The sequence below is a fragment of the Alligator mississippiensis genome, chromosome 3 (assembly GCF_030867095.1).
Source record: "Alligator mississippiensis isolate rAllMis1 chromosome 3, rAllMis1, whole genome shotgun sequence".
NCBI lineage: Eukaryota > Metazoa > Chordata > Crocodylia > Alligatoridae > Alligator > Alligator mississippiensis.
The window spans coordinates 97,569,875-97,597,252 of NC_081826.1; the positions used below are offsets into that span (position 1 = coordinate 97,569,875).

General features: G+C 43.6%; 2 protein-coding genes across 5 annotated transcripts in view; one reads left to right on the forward strand and one right to left on the reverse strand.

Moving 5' to 3' along the window:
• The window catches only part of AFG3L2 (AFG3 like matrix AAA peptidase subunit 2), a 40,470-nt gene extending 30,000 nt beyond the window's left edge, over positions 1-10,470 (reverse strand). The window contains exons 1-6 of one of the 2 annotated variants that reach the window (XM_059724256.1): positions 10,315-10,399; positions 8,007-8,061; positions 7,211-7,310; positions 6,376-6,444; positions 5,013-5,155; positions 1,114-1,263 (exon numbers count right to left, since the gene is read on the reverse strand). In XM_059724256.1, the coding sequence (XP_059580239.1) occupies positions 1,114-1,263; positions 5,013-5,155; positions 6,376-6,444; positions 7,211-7,310; positions 8,007-8,030 (486 nt within the window). In that variant the 5' untranslated portion in view covers positions 8,031-8,061; positions 10,315-10,399. Of the gene's footprint in view, positions 1-1,113; positions 1,264-5,012; positions 5,156-6,375; positions 6,445-7,210; positions 7,311-8,006; positions 8,062-10,314 lie in introns of both variants that reach the window. The other variant, XM_006269732.4, reaches the window with a different exon arrangement.
• Positions 10,471-13,381: 2,911 nt separating this feature from the next.
• PRELID3A (PRELI domain containing 3A) lies at positions 13,382-26,335 on the forward strand. Of its 3 annotated transcripts, XM_059724257.1 has the most exons (7): positions 13,392-13,498; positions 14,575-14,742; positions 16,201-16,369; positions 16,766-16,855; positions 17,670-17,740; positions 17,828-17,930; positions 24,568-26,335. In XM_059724257.1, exons 3-7 carry the CDS (start codon positions 16,232-16,234, stop codon positions 24,682-24,684), a joined length of 519 nt encoding a protein of 172 aa, XP_059580240.1. In that variant the 5' UTR covers positions 13,392-13,498; positions 14,575-14,742; positions 16,201-16,231; the 3' UTR covers positions 24,685-26,335. The 3 variants fall into 3 exon arrangements, with proteins under 3 accessions (XP_006269792.1, XP_059580240.1, XP_059580241.1); XM_006269730.4 differs by lacking the exon at positions 14,575-14,742 and having other exon boundaries at positions 13,382-13,498; XM_059724258.1 differs by lacking the exons at positions 13,392-13,498; positions 14,575-14,742 and adding an exon at positions 15,463-15,550.
• Positions 26,336-27,378: the final 1,043 nt, after the last annotated feature.

Consider the following 27,378-nt stretch of genomic DNA (forward strand, 5'->3'; position numbering starts at 1 on the left):
TTTTCCTTAAATATTCCTTGTAGCTACGTAAAACATTTTAGACAGAGAAAAATTACTAAGTATACCAGAAAACAATAAAATTAAGAAGCTCTCAGGCATACCAGGTAAATAGACCTCAAAGCCCAACAAGCAGAGGAGTACATTTTATTAATTTTAATGAACCAGATTTCAATCTTTTCGTTTCCCCTTTGATGACAGTGGCCTTTTAAAAGAAAAAAAGCAAATTTTTAAAATAGAACATTCTAATTACTTGAAAATTAATTGTAGTTTTCTCACTTTTTAAAAAATAAATGCTTATGTATATTTAGAGATTATAAAAAGGAAGACAGAGAAATGCCTTTCTGTTTGAATACTGAAATTTACATATTCACCTTATATGGAGGCCAGGCTTCAGCTTTTGTCTTACAGAAGCCCAAGAGACTACTCATTTGGTTTTATGTAATAGTCCATTTTAGTAATGGTTTTCTGTGGAGAGGGCTCATCTCAGTTCACTGTGATGTTCTGAAATGGCCTTATTAGTTTAATTTTGTTATTATGGCTCATTCAGTTCTTTGCTCATAAGATGGAGTCTATACACTATGCTCAGCAGTACTCCCAGAAAGTTTTAAATGAAAGGTTTATCGTCTCTCTGACCTGTGACCAAGAAGCCACTTAGAAACTAATACTATAAGAGACAGCCCAAGTAGAATAGAGAAGCAGATGGAGAGACTTTAGAAACTGTTAAAAGACTAGAGAACAAGAATATTCTACCTAACACATGGTCCATAGGATGAAAAGAAGGCAGGCCTAGGTTTCTCCTTCTTCCTCTTCCCTACATAAAAGCAAGTAATGGCACTGGAAGAGGCAAAGATCCAAGACTGTAGGAAGAGATCTAACGTTTGCATACATCCCCTTGGATTTTTTGGCCAGAACTTTCACTTGTTTCCTCAAAAAAGGACCAGCTCCTAAGCAAGTCAAGCAAAAGGGGGTCACACAAGACACAAAGACTGCTACACCATACTTGTCCAAGGGAAGTTCTGTGGACTTCCGTGCAGTCCTCTGACAAAAGAATTCATGTTGATGATGCTGTTAGTTTACTTATATCCCTTTAGAATTGTCCTGAACTCTACTTACCATTCCTTTAGAAAGGTAGTTATTAACAAAATCCTTCCATGTAATTTCTCTCTCAGCATTTTTATACATGTAATATATAAAAGAAAGCCAGAGAAGTGTATTTCCCATGACGAACATCCAGAAATCTTTGTCATCCCATGGAATGTCACCCTAAGACATGAAAAGAATAAGAAAATATTAGTGTCTTGATTACAGAAAACACCCAAAAATAAAAAGCAGGAAATGCATAGCTGCTGTTTTCAAGGGTTCAATTCAGAATGCACTGAGCAAACCTAAATTAATTTGTTAAAATACTGTGATTTTGATACTCTTAAGACAATACACCCACTCATGCCTTTGTCAGAGGATCCTGAAGTGCTTTAAAAAGGAGGATACAATAGAGGTGGATCCAGGGAGATGCAGTGGTGAAGTCACACCCCCCCCCGATTCTACCCAAAGTTTAAAACTAACTGCATGGCAGCAGCAGCAGCAATTCTATTCAGGTAGCAGTGAGATACTCAATTGAATTCATGGCTCATTATAATCTACCTGATTCCTTTTAAACACTTCATTCCACAGATGCTAATAGCCATCACTCCTTTATAATAGTCTTGACAGTCCACTAAGTTATGCTTTCTTTTGAAATTCTGCTGTCTGTTAGCTGCTCCTGGTAATGTTGCTCCTATTGAACAGCATTGCAGATGGTTTTTAACTTTAGCTAAAAACATTAATTCAAGTAAATCTTTCTGGAAATAACTTTCAGTGAAGCAGAAGGTGCACTGCCAAGATGCTCAAGAAGGTTAGACTTTGTTTTATGAATCTAAAAAGGAGACATACATTTATCTCCAATGACTATAGGACTAATTAAACAGTATTTTCCGTTATCTTTTACCTAGCTTGTTGTGCTTTTATATAAAATAGCAAATTAATGCACATTCCAATAAAGTTAATGTTTCTGTTTCAATTATAATTGAAAAAATATAGCCTTGGCCCTTAGCATATTAGTAAAGCACCTTATTTCTTTTTCACTGGAGAAAAATTTGTTGTATTATATGGGATGACGTAGTAGTACATAAGCCCTTTTCAAAATCCTAGATCTGCCCATGGACACAATCAACTGGAAATGCAGTCAGTCAGACATTTTCAAAAGATGTAACACCTGACCCAAATTCTCTTAACAATGTTTGCTATTTTTAAAAAATAAAAACAACCACATGTGTTTTAAATAATTCTCCCTCTAATATTGTGTAGTACACAAATCCTATACAAACAAAGGAGGAAAACTAGCAAACTGAAATACACAGGGGAAAGAAACTATAATCACAAACAAACTGTTGAATGCACAGAGTAAATAGAGACATATTTTTTCTAATCTTCATTACTATAAATGTAGGTATTTTGGTAGGAGTACAAAAGAATCCAGAAAAAAAAGCTTGTTTGTCAATAGTTCTCTATAACTGGGCTGTCCAACTGGCAGCCCATGGATGAGGGGTTAAAGTTGAGGCCTCCAGCTCCTGCCCAACCACCACTCCACACAGTGCTCTAGCTGCAGCAGCAGCTGGAGTCTCCAAGCTGCCCCTCCCTCCTCCTTGTACTTTCTGCCCTACACCAGGTAGCAGGCAGCTGAGGGTGAGGCCAAGTAAAGTGAGACAAAGTAGAGCAGTGAATACATAAGAGACAAAGGCAGGAAATGCAGCTGGGGAGGCACCTGTGTAGCCCACAGGGCCTGTGGCTCACCCTGGTGCAGCCCATGAGGCAGGCAGCCTCCAGCCACTTGGGCCACGTGCGCTTGCAGCACCTCAAATAGAAGCAGTGCAAAGTTGAGCTGGGGCTTTTGCCACAGTGCACATGCTAGTACATGCACTTTGCTGTGGAGCAAATTGTGCCACTTGGGGCAAAATAACCCTGCCTGGCTCCTCCTGGATCTGCAGCCAGGGGGAGCTAGAGCCCGGGGCCAGCACCTGTGATGTCCTCAGCAGTATAAAAAGCTGCCCTGTCCTGGCCCCAGCAGTAAAAAAAGCAACCCTGGCAAGTAGCTCAGGGCTACTCACTCTCAGGAGCTTTTGGGACCCAGCCAGTTGGTACCTAGGGACACTACTCCGTGTGCTAGCTGGACTCCTGAAGCAGCCCTGAGAGTTCCCTGCAGCCTTTACCCACTGCAGCAGTCTGGCAGTGGTGGCTACTGCCTAGCTGTGACCTGCTGCACATCTGCCAGACCGAGATGAGGCATCTGCCCCTCTGGGCCAGCTGCCAGTGGCTGCAGGGCTGGCCTGTGTGTGGCACTACTGCCATGTGTGCCCCCTGCCTGGCCACCTGGGCAGCCATCGCCCAGATGTTCTGGGTGTGGTGGCCTGCTTTGAACTGTCAAAGCATGTCTTCCTGGCCCCATTCGGCCAGGAGGTCAGCCACAGTCAGCTGGGTCCAAGGTGCCAGCTCTGAGCAGGCAGGGTCCTGCCACTGGCCTCCCTAGCAGGAATTCTGATGTTCCCTATTGGAAAACTGAAAAATTCCTGATAAAAAAATCCCAAAGTCACTCTGTAAAATACCTAAAAATCCATGTTCCTCCACAATTAAAACAAAAGACCACTATGAAGAGAGAGAGAGAATGAGACACAGAGACAGTGATCAGTTGGGCAATGTTTTATCAATATATCTACAGTGTTAATGCACTGGCTGTTGGGGGCCTATGGCCACACAGGGGCTACAACCCCCCAACAAGGGCCAAATGGCCCCCCACAGGGGATACCACCCTCCCCTGCAAGGCCTACATGCCCTACCCCAGCCCCCCAATTGCTGCCCCACCTCCCACCAGGTGCTGCAGCCCCCCTGATGGCTGCCCCTGCTCCCCCAATGGCTGCCCTACCTGACCCCACCCCCCAGGCCTCCATGGCTGTCCCCCCAACCCCAGGCACCATCACTTTAAAAAAAAGAAAAGAAGAAAAAAACAGAAGAAACCCTTGAAAAAAACAGCCTTTACTAACCTTAGAAGGAGGGGCTGGGGGGGGGCTCCGGGGCCTCCTGGCAGAAGCACCCCAGGCAGCACAGGGCAGTGGGAGGCAGGAGGGCCTGGGCTGAGGCCACTGGGGCGCCCCCTGCCCTGTGCTGTTCAGGTGGTGCCCCAATGAGCCAGATGGCAGCTCCAACTGCCGGTAAGTGCTTGGGGGGGGGGGGGGGGGGTGTCCTTTGTTTTTTAATTTGAGCATGCTGGGGTGGGGCGCCAGGGAGCTGGGGCCTCGAGAGGCTGGGGGGGTAAGGGGCTGGACAGGCCAGGGATTGGGTGGGCTTGGGGGGCAGGCAGAGGGTGGGGCTGGTCACCGCAGGGATTGGGAGCATTGGGGAGCAGGCAGGGGGGTAGGGCCCGGCACTGTGGGAATCAGGGGGCAGACAGAGTGGGGATCAGGGGGCCGGGGGCTGGGCTCCACAGGGATCGGGGCCCGGGAGGCGGAGGGGGACAGGCAGCAGGGCAGAGCAGGGCTGGGGGAGCGGGCAGGGCCAGCAGGGGTCCACCCCATAGTCCTCTCCCTCTTATCCAGCCCCCCCGACCCCTTACTTATGGCACTGGAGCCCTGGTGAGGGGCAACCACGGAGACCCTGCCCCACTTTTTTAAACTTCAGTTTTTTTAGACCCCTGGATATCCAGGGGTCTAACATTTTTTCGTTCCCGCACGTGCCTCTTGCCCCATCTCAAAGGGGTTTGAGACGGGGCAAGAGGCACGTGTGCCCTTAGAAGTTGGACAGCCCTGATCTACAAGGCTAGAATGACTGGCAATTTCATCTAGTGTAACTTGTCAGATTGGTTTTAAAATCAAGAATACATATAGGTCCTCAAAGCTTCAGTACCATAAGAAACTGATGCACTTGAGTCTTTAATAAATGCAAGGTAGCAAATGCCATTAGAGAATACATTTTAGAGTTGAGACCTTTGTTAATCTGATCCACCAAGAATTATTTTCCTTCTTGCCACCTCTTTTTTTTCCTCCTCCTCCTCCTCCACTACCGCCGCCTCCTCCACCTTCTGTACCATCACTTCCAGAAGAATCCTGGTCACTAGTCTGTTTTGTTTCTACAAAAGAGGAGACACATATTAATATATTTGCATATCCTGTATAAATCTCAGATTAACACATGATATTCTGTTCTATTTTAGTTATAATTAAAGAAAAACAGTTCTGAGAACAACCTAGCCCTAAATATGTACTAGCTGTAATTTATTTCTGGGATGCTTTCTAATTATAAATAATGGAGTTCTGTTTTGATTGTGGTGGCAAAGGTAACAGTGCCTGACAAAGGCATAAGCTGCTGAAGATGTTTTGGAAGATAAATGTAATTTTTTCAATGCATCACATATTGTAATGTTGATGACGCTCAAGTCAAAAACTTAATATGCAGTTACATGGTTTCCATTGTCCTTCCTCTCATAACCGCTACCAACTATTATCTTATTATCAGATCTTCGTATCATCTATTTTTAACATTTCCCCATTCTTAGATACCATCCATCAGAATATGGAGGTGATGCACTAGATGGCCATGAGGGGATTATAACCTCATTACTTGTGCCAGTTTGCAACAAATGGAGGACTTTAAGGGCAATTAATCCAGCATCTTTTATCAGCACTAAATTTCATGCGAATAAAACTCCTCTGAACACCCAGGCCTTCATATTGTTATTTCCTTCTTTCAATATATCAGTGAGAGTCTCAAAAAGAATATGGAGTCTGATTCAGCTTTTTAGTGTCAACTATAGTGCAAAATCAATACAGGGGTTGAATTTATTTTGGCCTTTTGTTTTACCAATCGACTCTGTCCTCTCTTTCTTGTACTCTTTACTGACTATCCTGTTCTTGTCACATCTTTATGCCATCTCTTTCTATAATATCTAAGACACTGCTACTGAAAACAGTCTCCATCTCTTGACAGGGACACACACAGGCAACCCTGAGTGGGAGACTCAATGACAGATACTGAAACCCTGTGCAATGACTCTGGTCACTCCTTACATGAGACACGTTAGCTTTGTTTGGGAAAGTCTCCAAGATCTACCTATACAACAGTCCTGGAGATGGCTACAATTGTTAAAAGGCAACAATAAAGGAAATGCCAATGCCAGCCCAGGGAGACTTGGCAGGGGGAGGGAACTATTCCAAACCCTGCACACAATTTCAGACTAAAAAGGTTTTAATGCTATCAGCAGTTATAGAGCTGACCTAGACTAAAGAGAAGCAAGATTTCTGTTAACATATGCACCTACATGCAATGCTTGGAATTAAATAACATCTTTACCTTTTGTTTCTCCAGTCAACTCTTTGGAATCATTAGCTTTCTTTTCATTTGGAAAATATTTTTCAAATCCTATCAAAATAAAGAGAACACATTAAAAGCACACAATATATTTTTAATTAATGGTATTTTTATAAAGATGAATTAGTACTAGAGTGCAACAGATGCAAGCATTCAGCACATATCACCTTGCAATTAACCTACCCCTCTTGACTGTTCTTTACACAAGGCCTGAAGTATTCTACAATATTCAGTAAGAATAATATGGTTTATTAGACTAAAGATATTTATTCTAAAAGATGATTCTGTTGTTATCATTTTAAATTCCTTTATTAAATAGCTTCAAGTGAGAGAAAATTGCATTTCAAGCCAAAGATGGAAAGAGTGTTTAGTAAAATTTTGGAAGTCACCTAGAAAAAATGCTACACAAAAATCAAATCTAGCTACCCATAATATCCTTTGCACACCAACCCTTTTTCAATTCTACCCCCCCCAAGTACTGGAGAGCCTGTGAAAGGAAGACTAGACTCAAGATCCTAACTTGCAACACAGAAGGCAAGCAATAAACCAAAGAGCCAAATTTTGTTAAGATCTATTGGACTGTGCCAGAAACCTGAACATCATGTCTTAACTGCACAAAAAACAGAGCAAACTGGCCACTCATTTTTCATAGGGCCTACAGTGTGCACATCCCAGGATGCAATGATATCTTGATAACAGCAGCCAGTTACTTGAGAAACAGGTTATCCTTGGGGTAATAAGTCCAAATGAAACATGGGGTCCTCACTACAGAATTCAATAAGTAGCTTTTCAATCATTATTGCTAAGTTACAATTACCTTTTGGAGGCTGAGAGAAAAGTATTCTGTAAGCAGCAGCTACACTTGCCACAACATTACTTCTGCTAGTAATAACTCTTGTGGCAACTTGTTCACGGAGCTGAAAAATAAAGTGCAATCACTATAAGGCACCAAGAAAGTATTACAAATATTTTCACTTAAGCTTTTTAGGAAATCTTGAGATGACCACTAATCAGATATTGCAATTTATACCAGAAGTTACTTCGCAGTCTAAACTAATGAGCAGAGATTAAGAAAAAAAATCTCAGAAGGAAGTTGTATTAGAAATGATCTACCCTGACATCCAGCAAGTCAGGAATAATAACTGAGAACCAGACCCTGATATCTAACATGCGAGTCTGAACAAGAGTTCTGGATATACATGCAAGGTGTACCCGTTTTTGCTACATGCAGGAAAGAAAGCTCAACATTAACAAACGTCTGACAATATATATTACTCTCAATTTGTGGTGGCTATAGGGACGTAAAAAGGATACCACATCTCAAAGAGTTTACTCTCTCCACAAATTACACTTTTATACTGGCCTTTGGCAGCCACTGCTGATTTTGGGATTTTTGCCTTGCAACAGAGTGATTAAATGAGAGACTTCTGAACACATCTGATCCATTATCACTTGGGAGACCTTGTTTATGACGTGAATGAATGAACTGCACTCCCAGCAAAATAGTGAATTAATTTTTACTACAGACATGAGCAAGTGAAGGATTCTTAATATGCTAGACCCCGCTTCACACTTAAGTTAAACAAGCATCTAAAGCAAGCTTGAAGACACACCTGAACTTTGGATCCAAGATCCATGGATTATACTTTGAAGATCAAGTATGTTTTGCTGTTCAGATGTATAAAGAGCATTTAAATAATATACAGAGATGGAAGAGTTAAACAGTTTAATTTTACCCCATAGTTATGACATTTACAGTAACTCAGTAAAGTAAACCTTGAACTGCACTCACATGTGCAATAACTCCAGCATAGATTTGCATTCAATAACTTAAAAATTAAAGTTCCCTTTCTCCAATCTTACCTATTAAAAAAGTTACTATAGTTGCTACATGAACATCTGTGCAAGTGAAATGCTATGGAGCATTAAATCTGACAAGATGTTGCTAACAGCTATCACTAGCATGGCAATCTATTTTTGCACATGTTACTATACCAGGACCCTGTTCTTGGGCTGGCTGGAGATGGGAATGAACTAAATAGATAACACTGTGGAAGCATTGTACAAGGGGAAAATAACAGACAGTGTGATGACAAAGTGTATTTCATTTGCTATCAAAGCATCTGAGCTATTTCATGGAGACAAGGGAGCATGCCCAGTCTCTCTTGATCACAAGAATAAAACAGCCACTAAAATAACTGATCTTCAAATAAGTAGAAGCGAGCAATTCAAATGTAGTGTTTCAAGGACCTTTCAACCTACTCGTGGAGATACCAAACACCCACTATTTAACAGTGGAAAACAAACGTAAGCCCAATTATAATGAATAAATGTAACTGCATGCACCATTTCTTCCAGTAGCCGTGCTGGGTATCGTATTTAAAATAAACCAAAACTGGTTACCCTACCAAATAAGCCCTTAACACTAAAACGACTTAGTTCTAATCTGCAGAAGACTATGGAGGCACACACCCAGGACAGAAAAACCACAGCATTTTTAATTGTATAACCAGGCACCTCATGACATATATAAAAACAGGCACATCATCACTTCCCAACAATCGAAGTGCTGGGAAGCTTGTGCTAGCTACCTGTGCCTGAAAACATCCTTATGAATCTTTCAAAAGAGCATAAACTGGACCCAATAAGCAGCCTCTTCATTATCCAACTACTATGTGAAAGTACATAAAACATGACCAATGCTAAGGGCCTGGCAACACGCTCACATGAAAGCTGGCTAGCCACCAGATCTAGAGTTGTTAGTTTCAGGCACTAACTTTATAGCTGGTTGGCTATTTTTAAAGCTGGACTGTCACATTTATCACACAATAATTATTTTGCACATGGGGCCAGTTTAAATTCATTGCACGATTCACCAGTAATTGTGTGATTACTTGGCACTTGTGGCTGATCTTACTACATGCAGGTGGCCTGTGTACATCTATCTACCCTGTGATTCTCCAGCTAATCGCGTAATCTTTACTTGGTACTTGAGGCCAGTTTTACTGTGCAGGGGTGGCTGGTCCAAATTTATTGCAAGATTCACCTGTTAATTGCGCGAACGTTACTTCACATTTGTGATCAGTTTTACTGTGTGTGGATGGCCAGTGTACATTTATTGCACGATTCCACAGTTAATCACATAAGCATTACTTGGCACTTGTGGCCAATGTAACTACACATGGGTGGCCGGTGTACATGTATTGTGCGATTCTTCAATTAATAACACGACTGTTACTTGGCACTTGGGGCTGGTCTTACTTCACACAGGTGGCTGGTCTACATTTATTGCATGATCCCAGTTAATCATATGACTGTTACTTGGCTCTTTACTACATGCGGGTGGCCAGTGTACATTTATTGTGCGATTCCCCAGTTAATTGCATGACCACAACTTGGCACCTGTGCCTGGTTTTACTATACACAGGTAGCCAGTATGCATTTATTACACAATTCCCCAGCTAATCACATGACCATTACTTGGCACTTTACTACACATGGGGGGCCGGTGTACACTTATTGCGCGACTGCCCAGTTAACCATGCTGCCGTGACTCGGCACTCGCAGCCGGTCTAAACTGACAGCACAGTTTGCCAGTTAAGGGCGCGATCGTTTCCCAGCCCTTGCAGGCAGTTTACTTCGACTGCACAGTACATGTAACATGTTGCCAAGGCCTGCGAAGCAGCAGGAGGAATAACGCCTTGTGCAGAGGACCCAAGGGAGTTGCTCGCCAGCAGGCCAGGCCCAAAACAAGCTGGCACCCTGCGACCCCGGCCTCTTGGACTCCACCTCCCCAGACCCCGTGGCCCTGGTGCCAGGCGCGGCTTCAGTGCGGATAGGCATAGAGGCCCCGCCCCCCAGGAGGCCCCAGCCCTCACGCCAGGGTCGCTATGGCAAACCCCGCGCGCGAGGGTGACTCACGCGCGTCAGACAGAGCCCGGGCCCCGCCAGGCCCCGGCCCGAGAGCAGGTGGCCCCGGCGCCGCGAACAGCTGCGCGACAGCAGCAGCAGATAACGCAGCGCCATGGCCCAACGGCCGCCTCCCTGTCCGGGCGCCGCGAGACTCCACGAGACGCAGCTCGCGCACGCGCCAAGCTACACCTACGCCACGGCGTCTGACGTCAGCACGCCCCAGGCGGAGAGGGGAGGGGAAAGAAATGATTCCGCCTTCTTCCGGGTTTAGCCCCGCCTTTTCCGAACTCCGCCACTCAGGTCCCATTTCCTCCAATCCGGCGCCCCCAACCTCGCCTCTCCAGCAGAGGCCTCGCCCTCGCTGCTAGGCACCGCCTACTCTTCACCTGGCAGCGCCCAGGCCCGCCCCTTTCCCTTTTATCCGCGTACACACTTGTCTATTAGCCCGGGCCGGCGCGGGCCGGCTGGGGCAGGCGTGGCTGTAGGAGGCTGCGTCAGTGGGACTGTGATAAGAGGTGGATGCGTGTGTGCCCTGAGTCAAGGTGACACAAGCTGTGGGTGCCAGCTGCAGCACGTGTTAGGGCAAATCTGGCAGGATTTGGGGTCCTAGTGACCACATGAGGAGCTCGACCTGCGTTTGAAGGCCAGCTCACAGTGGCTGGAAAGTTCATACCAGCTGAGTGGGGGAGACAGACACGTGCCGCCTTAGTGTGTGTTGTCATGTGGCTGCCCCCAGGGGCCCCCAGTGCAGCCTGCCTGGGGGTGGGGAGGAGCAGGACTCCCTGATGGCCCTACAGAGGTTGGCAGGGGAGAGATAAACCTTATAGACTAACGGACTAGACCTAGAGAGCACACCCATTTGCATGAGTTAGCTCACTTAGATGCTGAGGAAGGATAGCTCACATGCAGCCCTAGCCGGGTGTAATCTGGCTCGTCCCCCTCCACCCCGCCAGGGACTTCCCAGCCTTTCTTACAGTCCCACTAGTACAACCTGTCTAGTGGGTTGAGGACCAGGGCTCCATGATTCCACACTGGGTAGAAGGCAGTAAGGTAGAGATGCACCTTTTAGACTAACTAAATAGACCTGTAGAGAGTCCCAGTTTGCATGAGTTCACTTCCTCAGATGCTGTGGAAGGACAGCATGTGTGCTGCCTCTGTGCGGTTTGGACTTGCCTCTGTGGAGGACCTGGACTTCCCCATCCCCATTCATCTGATAGACTAACTAAATAAACTCTACAACAGTGGTCTCCAACCTTTTTAAGTAGGAGATCACCTTTGGCATTTAAAAGCAACCCAAGATCAACTGTGCAGCACTGCCCACTGCCCCCCCCCAACAAATAAATCCAAGGGGATGGAAAGGGGTTGCAGATTGAGGCAGAAAAAATTATTTAGGGGTGCACCTCCCCAGCAGGTAAGTCCCACCCTGCCCGGGCCCCACTTAACTGACCCCTGCTCCTGCCTCTGTGACACTGACCATTACTCCTTCCCTCCCACATGGACTGACCTGCGGTGCTTGTGTGCATGCACGCGCTCAGCCCCCCACCCTAGCCTCGGATCAACTCCAAGAGGCGCCGAGTGGTTGGTGACCACTGCTCTATAGAGAACACCTGCTTTCACAAGTTTGGTTCCTCAGATGCTATGGGAGGACTGCACATGCACAGCCCTAGAGTGGGTTGTAATCTGGCTCCCCCCAGGCACTGTCCAGCCTTTCTTGCAGCTCCTCTAGTGCAGCTTGTCTGGAGGACCAGGACCCCCTGATCGTGATGCACCTTATAAACTAAATAAGACCCTACAGAGAGTGCCAGCTTTCATGCTGTAGAAGGACAGCACAGAGTCATCTATACAGTGGTGTGAGCAATTTGAACACAAAAGTCAGGGAAAAGAAGGGAAAGATGCTTGTGTACCTCTTTTGTTTTCAAGTCACTCATGCCACCTCATATACTGCTCTGTGGTGGCCTTTCAGGGTGTTTAATGAAGCAAGCTTATCCAGACTTGTGTTTTCCATAGGTCTTAGTCTATGAGGTACATCTCTACCCTGCCTCCTGCCTGACTTGGGAAGGCTGGGGCTAGCTGCTGCCTCTTGAAAACCAGGGGATGAAATTAAAAGACCCCCAAAATGATTATTAAAAAACCCCCTCATACTTTGTAAACTAATGGTACAGACTTGACCCTAACTTGGATATTTGAACATCAGGAATGGGCCACACACAGCCATGGGCAGATGCAGGGTTTTGAAAAGGAGGGGACATGGTGAGGTGTATCATCGCATACAACACGGTGCACGTATTTGTTTCTAGTTAAACCAGGAGCTGTTCTAACAATGGGGGCCTCTGTTCTGAAGGCGTAAGCAGAAACAAAAACAACTATCAGAGCGCGCAGGGATTTGCTGGATTAGACATACAGTTTTAATCCCATCAGTTAGGCAAAAACCCTCCGAAGCCGCTGTGCCAGACAGCTGGCTTTGAAGTGGGGTGGAGCAGGAATGGAAGGGGGGCACTACGCTGCCCCGCCTGGACCCGCACCTGTACTCAGCCTGAAGCGTGTTCCTTATTCCCGGTGCTGGGCTTTATACAACGAGGGCCGGTCAGAATTTAATCACACGTCGCCTGACTCGCGACGACGTAAGAGGACGTGAGGTCTCGGGGACACGGCCTCGGATAAGCAGCGGGGCTCATGGAGGATCCACAGCCTCTCGCTGCACGAAGCAGGTTTTGCGAAGGGAACGGGGAACAAGGAACAAGCTGCGAGGCTTGGCAGCAGCGGCGAGAGGCCCGGGGCGGTCACAGCCGGCCCCGCCTGCAGCCACAGTGCGGAGCACGGGCCCCACAACCCGAAGGGGCACCCAGAGAGCGGCCCGGGCTGCGTTACGTCGACGCACTGTCACGTAACGGCAGAATGCGCGGACGGGGGAGGCGAGTGACGCGAAGAGAGCCACGCGGAGTCACAGGAGGCGGCGCGCGGGGGAGGGGAGACTACAGTGACGCACTCGGGGTGAGGTGGCGGGGGGGCAAAGCCGGCGTGACGCACCGGGAGAGTACTGGGGGTTCGCTCCCATTGGTCGGCGCTCGCGACGCCCCGCCCCCCTGCTCCCAGCCGGCCGGAGCCAGGGCCGGGGCCGGGGCCGCCATTGCCATCGGGACGGCGGCGGCACAAGTGGCGCCATGAAGATCTGGAGCTCGGAGCACGTGTTCGGGTGAGCGGCGCCGCGCTAGGCCTTGGCGCGCGGGGGCGGGGCTCGTGTGACGGCCCTGCGGCGGGGCCACGTGCGGAGTGAGCCGGGGGCGTGGGCCGAGGGGAGAGCGGCCCGGCCGCCTGTCCCCCGCCCAGCGGGCGCAGGACGAAGCCTTGGAGCTGGATCCAGGGGCGCCTCGTGGGTCCAGCCCCGCGCCTGGTTCTGGTGAGGGGGGATGGAGCCAGACGCGTCTCGGTGGTGGCAGGTGACAGAACAAGGAGCAACCGTCTCAGGTTGCAGCAAGGGCGGGTTAGGTTGGATATTGGGAAACACTTTCTGACAGAACAGGCAGGTGGTGGTGGGGCATTGGAACAGGCTTCCCAGAGACCAGGTGCTATTTCCATCCTTGGAGGTTTTTCAAACCCGGCTAGACAGAGCCCTGGCTGGGATGATCTGGTTGAGGATGGTCCTGCTTGGAGCAGGGGGGTGGACTAGATGTCCTCCTGAGGTCCCTTCCAATCGTCATTTTCTGTGATTGGCCACATAAACCCAGAGGGTCAAAAACAGCCTGACCCCTGGCTGTCTCTCTCTGAGTTTGTTGCCACAGATCAATGGCTTTGTTATTTTCCTATAGTGCAGAAACGGAGTAAAAACTAAGCTGGCATTTTCCTGTGGGTGCCTTGAGTCTCAGGAGGTTAAAACCAGGGGTGGGCAAAATAGCAGATCTGGCTGGTGGCTGGAATCCATTTGCCAGCAGTCCTTGCCCGGGTCGCTGCAGCCGGTTTCCATGGAGACCCCAGCAGTGGCAGGGCCCAAGTTTCCATGGAGACCGGCCCCAGCAGTGCTGGCAGGGCGTGCGGCTGGGCAGGGAGCTGCTCTGAGGCCAGGCCTGGCGTGTCTCATGATGGTGACATCGTGGTCTGGAGCCAGGACAGAGCTGCAATCTGCTGCCTGCCTGATCCAGCTGCAGGGTGGACTTTGCCCGCCCCTGGTATATGGCAACTGCCCAGCCTCAAGGTTTCTGGTACTGAAATCTGATGTATCTTCTAATGTGAAATTAAAGGCAGGTGGTAACGAAGCTTTCTGTTGTGGCACAGCTTCTGTTTGAGTAACTGTGGGGCTTGCTTTGAAAATCTGCCACCTGCTGGAACATAAAGGTGTGTCTTGATACTGCATGAAAAGGCTAAGTGACAAAAAGAGAGATCACTTCAGAGGCCTTTGAAACATGTACTTCTACGGATGCAAGTGTAACTAGATCAGCTCAGGTACGTGGAACTTGACTTGGACGTGTTAGGCCCTTGGCTGCTTAAGTCTTCAAGGACAGTCAGACTTTGACTTGTCCTTGTTAGTTACCTTCAGGCATTTTCTGTTTGCCTTATGTTGTATAATCTCTGAAGAGAACAAGCACCTGTTGATGTGGACTCCTTATTGGTGGGCAAACTGGGACTGGTAGAAAAAGAGAATCTTTTTTAGAGGTAGTCTTCAGCTGGAACAGGAGGACAGCATTATCACTTATTTGCTGCTCCTATTTGGAAACGTGGAAAAGTTCACTTGATTTATAGTTCAGTCTGGTGTGTTATAGAGCCCCGTCCTGCATGGTGATCCAACTTGAGATTTTTTTAAAGAAACAGTAAGTGCATCCATGCTTTGAAATCATTAGAAAGACCAAGTGGTCTTATAAAACTACACTGTTGAGGCTATACTGGTTCCAGAGCTAGCTTGGGGGGTCTGCATGATGCTGACCTGCACTGAATAGATGTGTCATCAAAGACCCTGGGCCATATTTTGTGCACCCCTGTAATAAAGCCACTTGGCCTGCATCGGACTGGAGCTAGATTGTTCCAGCCCATGGCTCGTAAAATGTTGCTGGCCCCGATGTATCATGTATATAAGGAATATTACATTATACATATAATATAATGTCAGGAACCCTTTTACCCTACACTGCATTATTTAAGAAGGCAAATCTTTTGATGCTGGGTTAGATTCTAGTCCATCTGCTCCAGTATCCTGTCTTGGAAAGAGGCTCAGCACCTGATGTATTGAAGGAAGATCCAGGAAACGTCATGGAAGGTAGATATGGGATAATTTGACCCCAGACTGTGTATTTTTCAAATAACCAGTAGTTGGTGATTTTTTGCTTATATTTTAAAGCATGAAATAGGGACAGCTCTGAAACTTTGTAATGTTAACTACAACTCTGAGTGAGCCTGTTACTGCTACAATTAGAGATCCTCTTTTGCAGCTTAGGCTTTCTACCTTAGTAACATCCTGTGGTACTGAGTTCTGTTGCTGACCTGTAGAAATGAAACAATTCCTGTTTATTTGAATTGAATGTGCCATACTTTAATTTAATTTATATAATTCGGCTCATGCACTATGAGAGCAATTGGTAGCTTTTGTTCTTTTGAATGTCTCTTATTAAGTCCATATTTTGAATATATTTATGTTAGATTTCTGATTGGGGTGTGTCTTGTCTTTTCTTTAAACTGTTCTAATCGTTTTAGTTCACCCCGACCCCTCCCTGCCTAAAAAGCGTGTTCCTGTTGTTTCTTTCCTTGTTGTCTCTGAGTTCCCCTTTAAATTCTACAATATTTTTCTTGAGACAAGGTGACCTGCACTGTTCAGAATATTCCAGATGAGTCCATGCTACTACTTTATCTTTGCATATTTTATAATTAAGTGTATAAATAGTTATGTATTCTGTTTCTGTTTTTTTCTAGACACCCATGGGATACTGTAATCAAAGCTGCTATGAGAAAATACCCAAATCCCATGAATCCATGTGTAGTAGGAGTAGATGTGCTAGACAGAAGCCTTGACAACCAGGGAAGGTTACATAGTCATCGCCTCCTCAGCACAGAATGGGGACTGCCAAGTATTGTAAAAGCGGTAGGTAACTGTTACATTGAACAGTTTACTGACGTAGTATCATCTAAACGCATTGTCATCTGGATTCTGGATTGAAAATAAAAACTTACTTTATAGGAGAGCTTGTTTCCAGAAATTTTAAGGTGTAATCAGCACATCTCTTGCCAAGAGTGTCTGTGGGCTTATATGTATTGCAGTGTCTGTGGGCTTATTAATCGCTTTTAAGATTATAGTATTTTCCCATGCTGGACTATGAAATCTTTCATGGTTTAAGCACCTGGCATGATGGGGTGTTGCTCTTGATAAGGGTGTTCAGTTGCTCACAAATTACTGTGTAATGACACTGTGGAAGATCAGAATGTTTTTATGGTTCCTTATATTGACTCTTTAAATATGAAAATCTGTCTTGCCTTCTAGATTTTGGGAACAAATAGGACTTTGACATACATCAAAGAACATTCTGTAGTAGATCCAGTGGAAAAGAAGATGGAACTCTGCTCCTCCAATGTAAGTGACACTGAGATCAGGAAGCTTTTGATGATGACTGTTGGGAGTGGAACTTTTGCCTCATACCAGGATGAAGGGTTTCAGAAATAGCTATGAATGAAAACAAGTTTGTGAAGACAGACGTTTTCATTGGGAACTGGATAAGGCAAAAACTTATGTGCGGCCTGTTTCCTGAATGCACTTTTCGCTATTGGCTTTGTTCATTGCAGGAGTAGATAACTTAGATAAGAGAACTTTTACACGATTATACATTTCATGAAAATATCTGAGAATATGGAAATGAAACAACTTAGTAAAAAGTGATCTGATTAGTAAGGTTTCTTTTGCTAATGTATGTTAAACAGCACCAGCAACTTGTTATGAACCTGCACAATGTATTAGCTGCCTGTTTTGCTTTGTTATAATATTCTGCAACCTTAAGTCTGGTTTAAATAATGTGGTCATTAAGAAAGCCTTGTCCTTCTGCAATAAGCCCACACTTCTCCATGTTCTTGGAAATGGTAGTGATACTTGCTTTCCTGCAGAACCTTTCTGCTACTCGCATGCTGCAGTTCATAGGCTCAACATTCAGCAGTGCTACTGAACTGCCCACTCTATGGATTATGAGAGGCAAAATTGACTTGACTGTCATTGCATTTCCATGGGGGTAAGAAGAATTGCCATAAGTGATAATGCTGTTATTCTGCAGTTGGAATGATTTGACTGTCCTGTTTCTGCTGTTAAGGGTAATCAGGCAGTGCTTCTGAACTGTTGGTGGAGAAAGCTGATAGAGGAAGGCATACTGAGTATTTAGGTTCTTGCTTTTATTTTTAAGATTACCCTCACAAACTTGGTGTCGGTTGATGAAAGATTGGTCTACAGACCTCATCCAGAAAACCCTGAAAAGTAAGTAGGGTTGTTTGTGGATTTACTTGTTTGTGGGGGAGTATATACTATTTCCTTTCTATATCAATACTTATTTTTCCTTTATAGGACTGTACTGACACAAGAAGCAATTATTACGGTAAAAGGAGTTAGCCTGAGCAGTTATTTGGAAAGTTTAATGGCAAATACAATATCCTCCAATGCTAGAAAGGTATGTTTTTTGTTGGCAATAATTGGACATGCGCTGCTAAATATTGCATTGAACATCAAAATCTGCAATCTTCTCTAATTTCAATTGAGCTGGTGGGTGTTCAGCAGGTAGAGGATAACTTACAGGCATAAATACTCAGCATGTACAATATTAAAATACTAAATCCTTGTTGCTCTTGTTAGCATAAACATCATGGAGAATAAGTAACATGGCACATGCAGAGCTGTGTTTAAAAAAAAAAAAAAATCTTATAACTAAGCATGTGTATGCCAGCAGTTGACAAGCTGTTACTCCATGGAGCTCTTAAATGCTTGTTTCTGTTCAGTGTTAAAAATGGCTACTAGGGAAGACACAAAGGCTGAGTAGCAAGTTAATTCATTAATGCACTTTTTGCGTTGGTTGCACTGCTTATTTCAGTTTTATTTGCTTTAATTCTTGTGCACCATTATGTTCTAACTTCTGTTTATGACTTGAAAGCATCTAGAATAATGCAATAGAAGCAGTTTCTGTACAAAGACTAAACAGTCCTTGTGTAAAAGGAGGGATGTTGGCTAGTTCGTATGCCAGCTGTTATCAGTAACCCTCCCAATTTGTTTATCCTGTGAAGTAGAGTTCATCATAAAACCATGCTCAGGTATATTTTGTAGAATGTATTCTGCTTCGAGGCCCCTGGAGCAGTTTAGCACATTGCAAGGATGGGGAAAACAAACTCGGGGAAGGAGCAATGGCAGATGATCCTGGGTCAGGTTTGGTGCACAGACAGGGCAGGGAACTGTTCAAGGTCAGTTTTACTCCCAGAGATGGCAAGAAGAGGGATGCATCTCAGCCCTTGTCTCCAAATGCAAGAGGTCACTGGCATTGCTGCTCTAGCCATTTTGAAGTGCATTATTGACAGACAGATACTCTTGTGAACAAGAATGGCCATTTAAGGGAGGAAAAATTAGGGGTCAAAGCATTTCACCAAGGAAGGGGAGCAAAGTTACTATAAAGCATTTGAAGTGAAGGACTGACAAAAAATGTATTTAGTGTTTAGGAAGGATCTGGAGTAAGTGAATGAACACTAGGAAATGGGCAGAGTGACAGCAGCTGGGGGAAAGAACTGTCTGGCTGGGCTATAATGGCACAGGTTGTCTCTTCTTAAAATGGCAGCTTTGCATGAATATCCCTTCCTCTTAAACGTCATCACTCTCTGGACTCCTCCCAGTTCCACTAGGAGAGGGGAACATGTCTGATCTTACTGTCCCATGACTCTTGATTGCAGTTAAATCACTGGTGCATCAGCAGCTTTGTTTTAAAATAAAAGGCCAGTCCTAACTAAAGTACAGCTATAGAAAAGGCCAGGAGCTAATCTACTTAAAATGGTGAGGTCAAGCAGGCAAGCGTTATTCTACCTTTTGCTCTCTCCCTTCACCCTTCCAAGTCATAATTTCTTGATTCCCTAAGAACGGCATAAATATTCCTACTCTAACTGCCCCATTGTGGAGAGCTTGTCTTAATTGTTTTCTTTCTTCTTCCCTTGTAAGGGAGGACACCTTCTGTTTAGACAAACTTATTACAAAGAAACAGCACTTCTGTGTTCATCTTGCTGCAGCTGAATCCATTCATGGAGGCTGAACTTGGCAGGAATTTTGTCTGCTGTTTTCAGCCCTTTGACTGCTAACAGACTGTTCTACTTTAGAGGAGTTGGTGATCACAGAAACACGGTGCTGTGTTTCTATGTCTGAGCAGGATTTTGAAAACAGAAAAAGTTGCTGGGAAAAAAAGTATTTCCTGTTCTTTCTTCAAATGCTAAAATAAATGTTGAATTTTGTTCCTAAGTACTGAGACTGTAGATCTGGTGCTTGAATACTGCAATGATGATAGAAGAATCTTGTGCTATGTTATCAATCTTTTTTGTGTTACTCTAGGGGTGGGATGCTATTGAGTGGATAATTCAAAATTCTGAAAGCACCCTAAGCTAGCAGGCTTTTCTACAACTGCAGCTTATACTAACTAGTGGTAACTCCAGTATTCTTTTTTTTTTCGGTACAGCATTTCAGCTTTCTAGCAAATGTGTGCATGGACTGTTGTGATGTGATCTCTATCAGAATTAACTTGCATGCACATTGTGTATAAACACATTACATACAGGAATGGCAAACATGTTTATTAGAATAGTCAGAGATGCTGGATAAGACCTGAAAGGATCAGTTATTCCATCCCCTGTATCACTGGAAAGACTGGATACAGTGACTGCTTACACACACAAGGTAGTAGCATGTTTACTGCAGGTACTCATGCATGTGAATTTGTTACTGAGGCTCCACCATGCCTAATTTAATTCCTTTGGTTTCACTGCAGTTAAGGCAGTTTCTATGGAGAATAAACAAACTGGTTAATGGAGTTGCCATTATGAAGAGGGACTAGAACTATACAGTTAAAAGGATTGGGATAGGTATCTCATAATAGGGGTGGCCTGACCAGGGTAGGGGGTTTTTATGGGTTTTTGTTATGGATTTTTTTATTTATTTTTTGCTTTTTCGAAGTACTGCTGCTTGATTTATCCTCCCTGACTAGAATTGTTTGCATTCTTGAGAGAGAGAGTTGCTAGAATTGACCTTTACAATTTAAGTGGGAGTTTGTTGCGGAAGTTTGCACATTACTGTGAGAGCAAGTAAAATATTTCAATAATTCTGTATATCTTGCATTGGTTTCTAGTTTATTGCTGTTCACAGATTAATTGCCACCCCTAAACATGATGGTCATGAAACTTAACTTCAGGGCTTAGGGAAACGAGCGCAGCTTTCTTCGCTGTATATTTGTACTGAACGGTAAATGTCCCCTCCAGCTTTTCATTCTATTAGCCAGTCTAACTTGTCTCCGTCATTCCTGTATTGAAAAACTTTAAAACTTCCACTGACAAAATCCCCAAACCATTTTCATTGCTCTTATTCTCTATCATTATGCTGGGGTGTGCATATATAACTTAGAAAATGATGGCTGTGTGCTTTCAAGTTTCTGTCTCACCAAATTATCATGACTTGGACAAATAGTTGAAGCTTTATATTCTCCAAAAACTTTAGCTGGAGCAGCCAGCCTTGACTTGTGACCTAAAACTTATTAACAAATGTTCATACCCAGTTTCTGACATACTATTGAATGCATATAATGCCAAAATATGTAGTACTGGGTTAATGCAATGTGCATGCTTGGTTATGAATGTGCTTGCTTTAATCAGCATCGTATATAGAAATTAAAATAGCATTGTGTTGGTTATATAAATTGTGAAACTCTGTAAACTAGTCCTCTGTCAGATTGTTTCTTCTTACTGAGCAAAATTGCCCAGATCTTTAATTATGAAAGAAACTGTAATTGTGGAGCTTTTAAACCACTTAAATTCCAGGGCAGAATTTTTTCTGAACCTTTCCATTCCACCATGACGTGTTAATTTCTAGTTGCAAAGTAGTAGGGCTGGGTTGAGTTACCAGGCTTACCTGGATGTAAATAGTTTTCTAGAGAAGAAGAAAACACCTTTTCACTTAAGGAAGTTGCTTGAAAATTAACAATCTGAAAACTGGCTTTAGATCATGGCCTAGTCACTTATGGAAAGACTGGTGGTAGTCTTCTATAATGCAGGAATTCCGCTCAAAGTGTTGTCTGCTTTTTGACTAATTCAAGTATAATCTTCATGTGATTAGGCTTTAAGGTGATTAGCATTTAAATTGCCACTTTTTCAGTACCTTATACTGCTGCCTCTAATTAAGGGGATGGACACCAATTTAAGAAATAAACCTTTTAATTAGATTCTTGTGACATCTATATCATATTAACTGAATAATCAAAAGAGACTTTTCTGTCTCTGACAGCACTCTGCTTAGTTAGGGGCACTAATATGTGAACATTCATTTGTATTTCTTGTTGTGTGCCATAGTCTGCAAAAGTCTGGCTCTAGTAAGCCAAGTGAAAAAATATGCTAGTGACAGCAGCAGCAAACTGAAACCAAAGAGATAGAGGCATGTACAGAGAGGAAGTGGAGGGTGAATGGGAAGTGAAGGAAGAATGGGGTAACCCAAAACAATCTAAATATCAGGGAAGCAGAAGGGCACAGGGTGTATTGGTAATTGGACTCAAAACTACCAAGTGTAACATTATGCAGATTGAGACTATTGCATCAGGCTGTAATCTATATCCTGGCTTCCAAACTGTGGATGGACTACTCATGTGATCTTATGCAGTGAATGAATTTTCTCCTGCTTGGTCCTGGACTAAGAATGATGTTTTTATTAGATGGGTTTTCTGGTTTCAAAAAATACTTCAACAGCTCTTTGGGTTAGGGGCTATCAGCCAACATGGAGGGACAGCCCAGCCTCCTGTGACTATTATCCTAACACAGAAACTTGAAAAGTCGGTAAAAGGGACTCTTCATTTTCTAAACTTGACATATTCTTTGCTCTGAAGAAAGATAAAAATACTATTTCAAAACTAAATTTATTCAGCCAGGCTAGAGTCCACAGTCTGAAAACAGGGTCTTACAATTGTGTTGTGTATGTTACCGACATAAAAAAGACTGAGCTGAGTTGCATTTCTCAGTGGTTTGCAAAGTCATTATTTCGGTGTAGAGTCATTCCAATACCTAGCAGCTGGGGAAGTGGAGATGGGAGAATAAGTATCCTTCAGTTAGTGAGGGCATTGTTTAACATCCTCTTTGCCTCAGTATCTTTGCCTAACCTTTCAGGTTTTTGCATGCATTGCAGTTAGTGACGCTAACGACACATGAATTCAGTAGAGAGCATTTGTGTAAGTATATCTTGAACTGTCCATTTCACACAAATGACAGTAAATGGTAGCTGGATTTTGGACAAAGGTATCAGTGATAATGCTACTACAAGAGAACACGTTTTCCTTGTAGGTCAAAGATGTGCTTGCTGCTGTCAGGTGTTACTGGTCTGTTTCAGGGTCTTGAATGACCGTATTTCTATGGGTTTTGATCACTTGAGGGTTTTTGTGGATAGGTAGTTCTTAGTGTGAAGAACCTAGTTATCTAATTTCTACTCATTTGGGTACCATTCTGTGTTCTGCTATTGTCAATTCCTCCCCTTATCAGAAGGCATTTGTGCATTTGCTAATTGCTTTTTATCTAGCTTAAAGAACCTGTAAATAGGTGGGAAGGCAGAGTTATTTGGCAAGAATTGGAAATGGAAATGACAGCATAAGTAAAAGTCAGGGTTCTGTAGAGGATTCCTTTGTGAGGGCAACAGTTTTATTTCAGAAATTAGTGTGGTCTTGCCCGTCTTCCAGAGCATTTGAAACCTTCTGGTATTTAACTTGACAGAAGATTAGGTTCATTAGACCAGGTTGAAAAAATCTGCCAATGTGTGCCCCACCAAAGTCATGCCTATCAAACTTCCCTCCATGGATCTTTTAATTCTTTCTTCACTGGAGAAGAATTACTGGAAAAATCACTTCTGTCCTCCAGTTTAATTGTGTCAGTTAATTCTGCCCTCAAAATTGGCTCACCCACCTCCTTGCAGGGTGGTGCTGTTGCCTCAAGGGCTCTTCTGGTCATAGTTTAGGCCCTGAGTTTCCTCACTACTTTTCTCTTTCTTGATTCCCAAGTTTGCTGTTCATGAGGCAGTGGTCGTTGGGATATTCTATGGCTTTTCCTTCTCCCCTCTGAAGAAGCAACCAGCACTTCCCCAGGCCAGCCTGCTTGTCTGTGAACAGCTTCTCATCCTGAGTGAGCATGTTTTTTAACACTCCCATCTCTGTTGAGAACAACTTTAGTTCCTTAATTTTTGTGCATATTCTCATTTCTAAAGCTTAGGCTACAGTAAGAGCAAGAGCATTGTTCACATCCTACATAAGTGCTTCACAGAAGATCTGTAGTTGCATGAATTTGTAAACTTGAGCAGAGCCACATTCTGGTGACTTCATAGAAGTGATAGGTCATCAAGAAAATAAAGGGCTATGAATAAGTGCAATTAACAAGAGCCTAAGTAGACTACACATTCCAGGAGTGGGAGGGAGCCAGGGCAGTGCCTTGGCAGAAATCTGAGTCATGTGATCAGTCTTTCATTTAGTCTGATTTTTGTGCTGAAGAGATGCTCTGAAGGAGGAAACAGAACGTGATAGTTAACCCTTCCTCTCCTAGTCACCATAGGTCAGATTTATGCGGCTGGCAAGTAGAATGTGTGTTGGGATGTGGAGACATGGAGGTATTCCCCTTAACTGCTACCAATGAGTCAACCTGTAAGAGCAGCATTGTTCTTTCTAGCTCCGGTTTTTAATAAAGTCTCCAGTTCTCACGTAGTTAATCACTCTATAATCTAGAATAAAATCTAGCTCCATCCATACACATGCTGTCCTTCCTGCATTAATAGGAATAGTGAAAACAGAGGGGGAGAGAGTCTTGAATTTAAATGTGCTTTTAAATGTTTGCATTTCAGTACTGCCTTGACTTCTTGCACATGAGTGTTATGGAAACACTTTTGCAATGAAAATTCAGGATGAGGCTATTATAAAACCTCAATGTATAACGCCAAACTGGTTTCCTGTAGCACAATTCTGGCGTCTGACAGAGGAAAGATATGGAAGTTTTCTCTTGAATAGTGTTGCTGCAGACATTTTGATACTAAACTCTTACGTTCTCTTCTGACAGGGCCGAGATGCTCTGGAATGGGTGATCAACAAACTAAACACCGAGTTTGAGGAACTGAAACTCTCAACACGGGAGAGCATGAAATCCGCAATGGCAGCAGCATCAACAGAGAATTGAGGCCACAGCACTGAAGAGCTGTGACAAACAGCATTATTCTATGAACTCTTCCTTAGGCCTCCTCCAAGACTGAGCCACCATCACTTTTTGTATATGAACATTAGATACAAAAGAACTTGAAAAATGAATGTTGGGTATCTCCAGCCTCCACACAGCTGCTTTAGAATCCATTGAAGATATAAGTAGAGAAGTTCAAGTTAGTCTCTTTATTTTGTGCCCTCCAGACAACTGCAACAGAATCTTTGGCAGTTTTTTAAATAAAAAAAAATGGTAAGGTGTACCTTTTATAGAGGAGGCTTTTTCCATTTGATACCCTCAGTTTGAAAGTTTTGGTGTATTTGAGCCTCCACCCTTTTCTTTTTTTTTTTTTTAAAGGGAGCAACTAGTGCCACGTGGAGGGTAGATGGGTACAAAAAGCACTGACTGTTGTTCCCATTTTCACTGTTTGATAGTCTCTTATGGTTAAGTGGAAATGTAAGGAGGAGAGCGTGACACTTTGTAGAATAACAGAGGTGTTTACTTGGGACACGTAAGCTGCATCTTGCATGATGGCACTAACTTGCATTGTTAAATGCAGTGTCTGAACAAAAAACATACTTACCTCTTGGATATTTTGTATCCAAATGTAGATTTTTATAGTCATGAATAATCTTAACTATAATAACTATCTTTGTAGCTTTACTGGGGGATTGAGGACTTAATTTATTTTCATATTTATTATTCACTGGCTCTAGGGTTTTCTGTGTTTAAAAAAGAGCAACTGATGTCTCACGGAAAGCACTGGATAAAAGTTCACTCCATTCTTTTAATGCGGAGGTTTTGAAGAATATCTTTTACTGCTTCGTGGGTCCCTATTCTGCACTTCAGATCATAACTATAGATGCAAATCTGATGTCACAAATAAAAGCAATCATCTGAAGAATCAGCAGGAAACTGAGACCAACTCTAAGAGTAATGTGTTATTTTTCTTGTAATTCTTTCGTTCTAATAAAAGACTACTGAAAATTAGAGGCCAAATTGGCTTCTTTTTTTCCAGAGCTTTCCATAAGCCATCACTGGTTCTCTATTTAGTTTTTTTTAAGTAACATTTTTAACATAATTTGGTCATGTTGGCACAAATAATCTTTTTTAGGCTTATTTAAACATTTAAGTTTTTCACTGTCAGAACAAGGAATTAATGCATTTCACAGAGTGAAATAATAGAAAAAACAAGTTAAATAGCCTTTCAGAAAGTATGAAATCCAGAATTGTTACACAGTATCAGCTTGTTTTTAAACGGACACAAGAAGATGAACATATTGTGAAAGTACTGAAAGTTTTGGATGCAACCTTTAAGTGAAAATAGATGTGTTTGTGGGTTTTCTGAGTTTTTCTGTGCACAGACCAAAGGAACAGTGTTCTGAAGAGCTGTTTTCTTGCGCAAGCAGAAAATAAATGGTTTTGGAAGTCTATTTTGACCTGGATTTCCACAATTTTTTTAAATAATGGACAAGAGATGGAATTATTGTTTGATTTGCTTTGATTTGGGTACCTGAAAATGTTATGTTGGGGGAAACTAACCAATAAATCTAGGTAACTGTACAAACTGTACCAATGCCTAAATTGCTGGCTTTTAAAATACAAGTATAAATTAGAACTGTATCAAAATGTATCATCCTAAAGAGCCAATTTATTTCTGTGGTATGGTTGGGGGGTTGTTTGTTTTTTAAATTCAGCAAACATGTCTCTTTATGTGGATGGGAAGGGTTTCCTGTGTGTTGCAGATGCTCGGAACTAAGGCTTGACAGCATATCCTCCAAATAACAGCTTGCAGAATTAAATGTCTTAACTTGCATAGTGCTATTATAAGTCAATTGTCTCTGGCTTTCAGAGATGCATGATGTCATTTCCTGGGGAAGAGCACAGAGAAATGTTACAAATTCCAGTCTGTCATGGCAGCCTGGTACAAATGATTGAGACATGAAGCAGGTGACTGCTGGGAAAGCTGTGGTACAACATCCAATACATACATCTTGCTGGTGGTAAACAGTCAGATCTTAGGGTGTTTTCAGTCCCTTGCAATTAGCTGAGCATCCATGTATCAAATAGGTGCATTGCAAGGATTGTCTAGACAGCTGCTATGTTAAACATGAATTACTGTTGCTTAAGGAGTCCCACAGTTAGGATGCAGCTAGCAACATAGCTAGCTACCACTTACTACTTTTCTGGGGCTCTGAGATGTCCCAATCTGCCTCCTGCCAGCTCTCCTAGCCTCCTCCTACTCCTGGTTCAGGGCAGGCTACAGGCTGGTTTAGAGCTTTACTTTATCCAGACCAGTTATAATGGTTTTTTTCTGAATGTTTTTCCCTTTATTACTGCAGGTCCCTTCCCCAAAAATTGGCCTATAGCTCTACAGCAGTGTCTATCGTAGTTCGCAGAAGTTTACTCCTAGCTCCTGTGTAGCTGAGCCACTCCAGAGCTTCCTAGCAGCTGCCTGCATCCTCTGCTAGGTTGTTCTTCTGGTCCAAGTAGTTCCATGTTGTAGCTCTTTCCTGGTTGCTGCAACTCTAGACTTCTGTTGACATTCCTTCCTTTGGACCCCTGCCCCCAGTGACAAGTCCGGTGATATCAGCTCATTTTTGCTACAAAGCGGGCAACCCCTTTCACAGAACTAGTTGAAAACCAGTTTCAACTTTCTAAAAACAAATACATGTG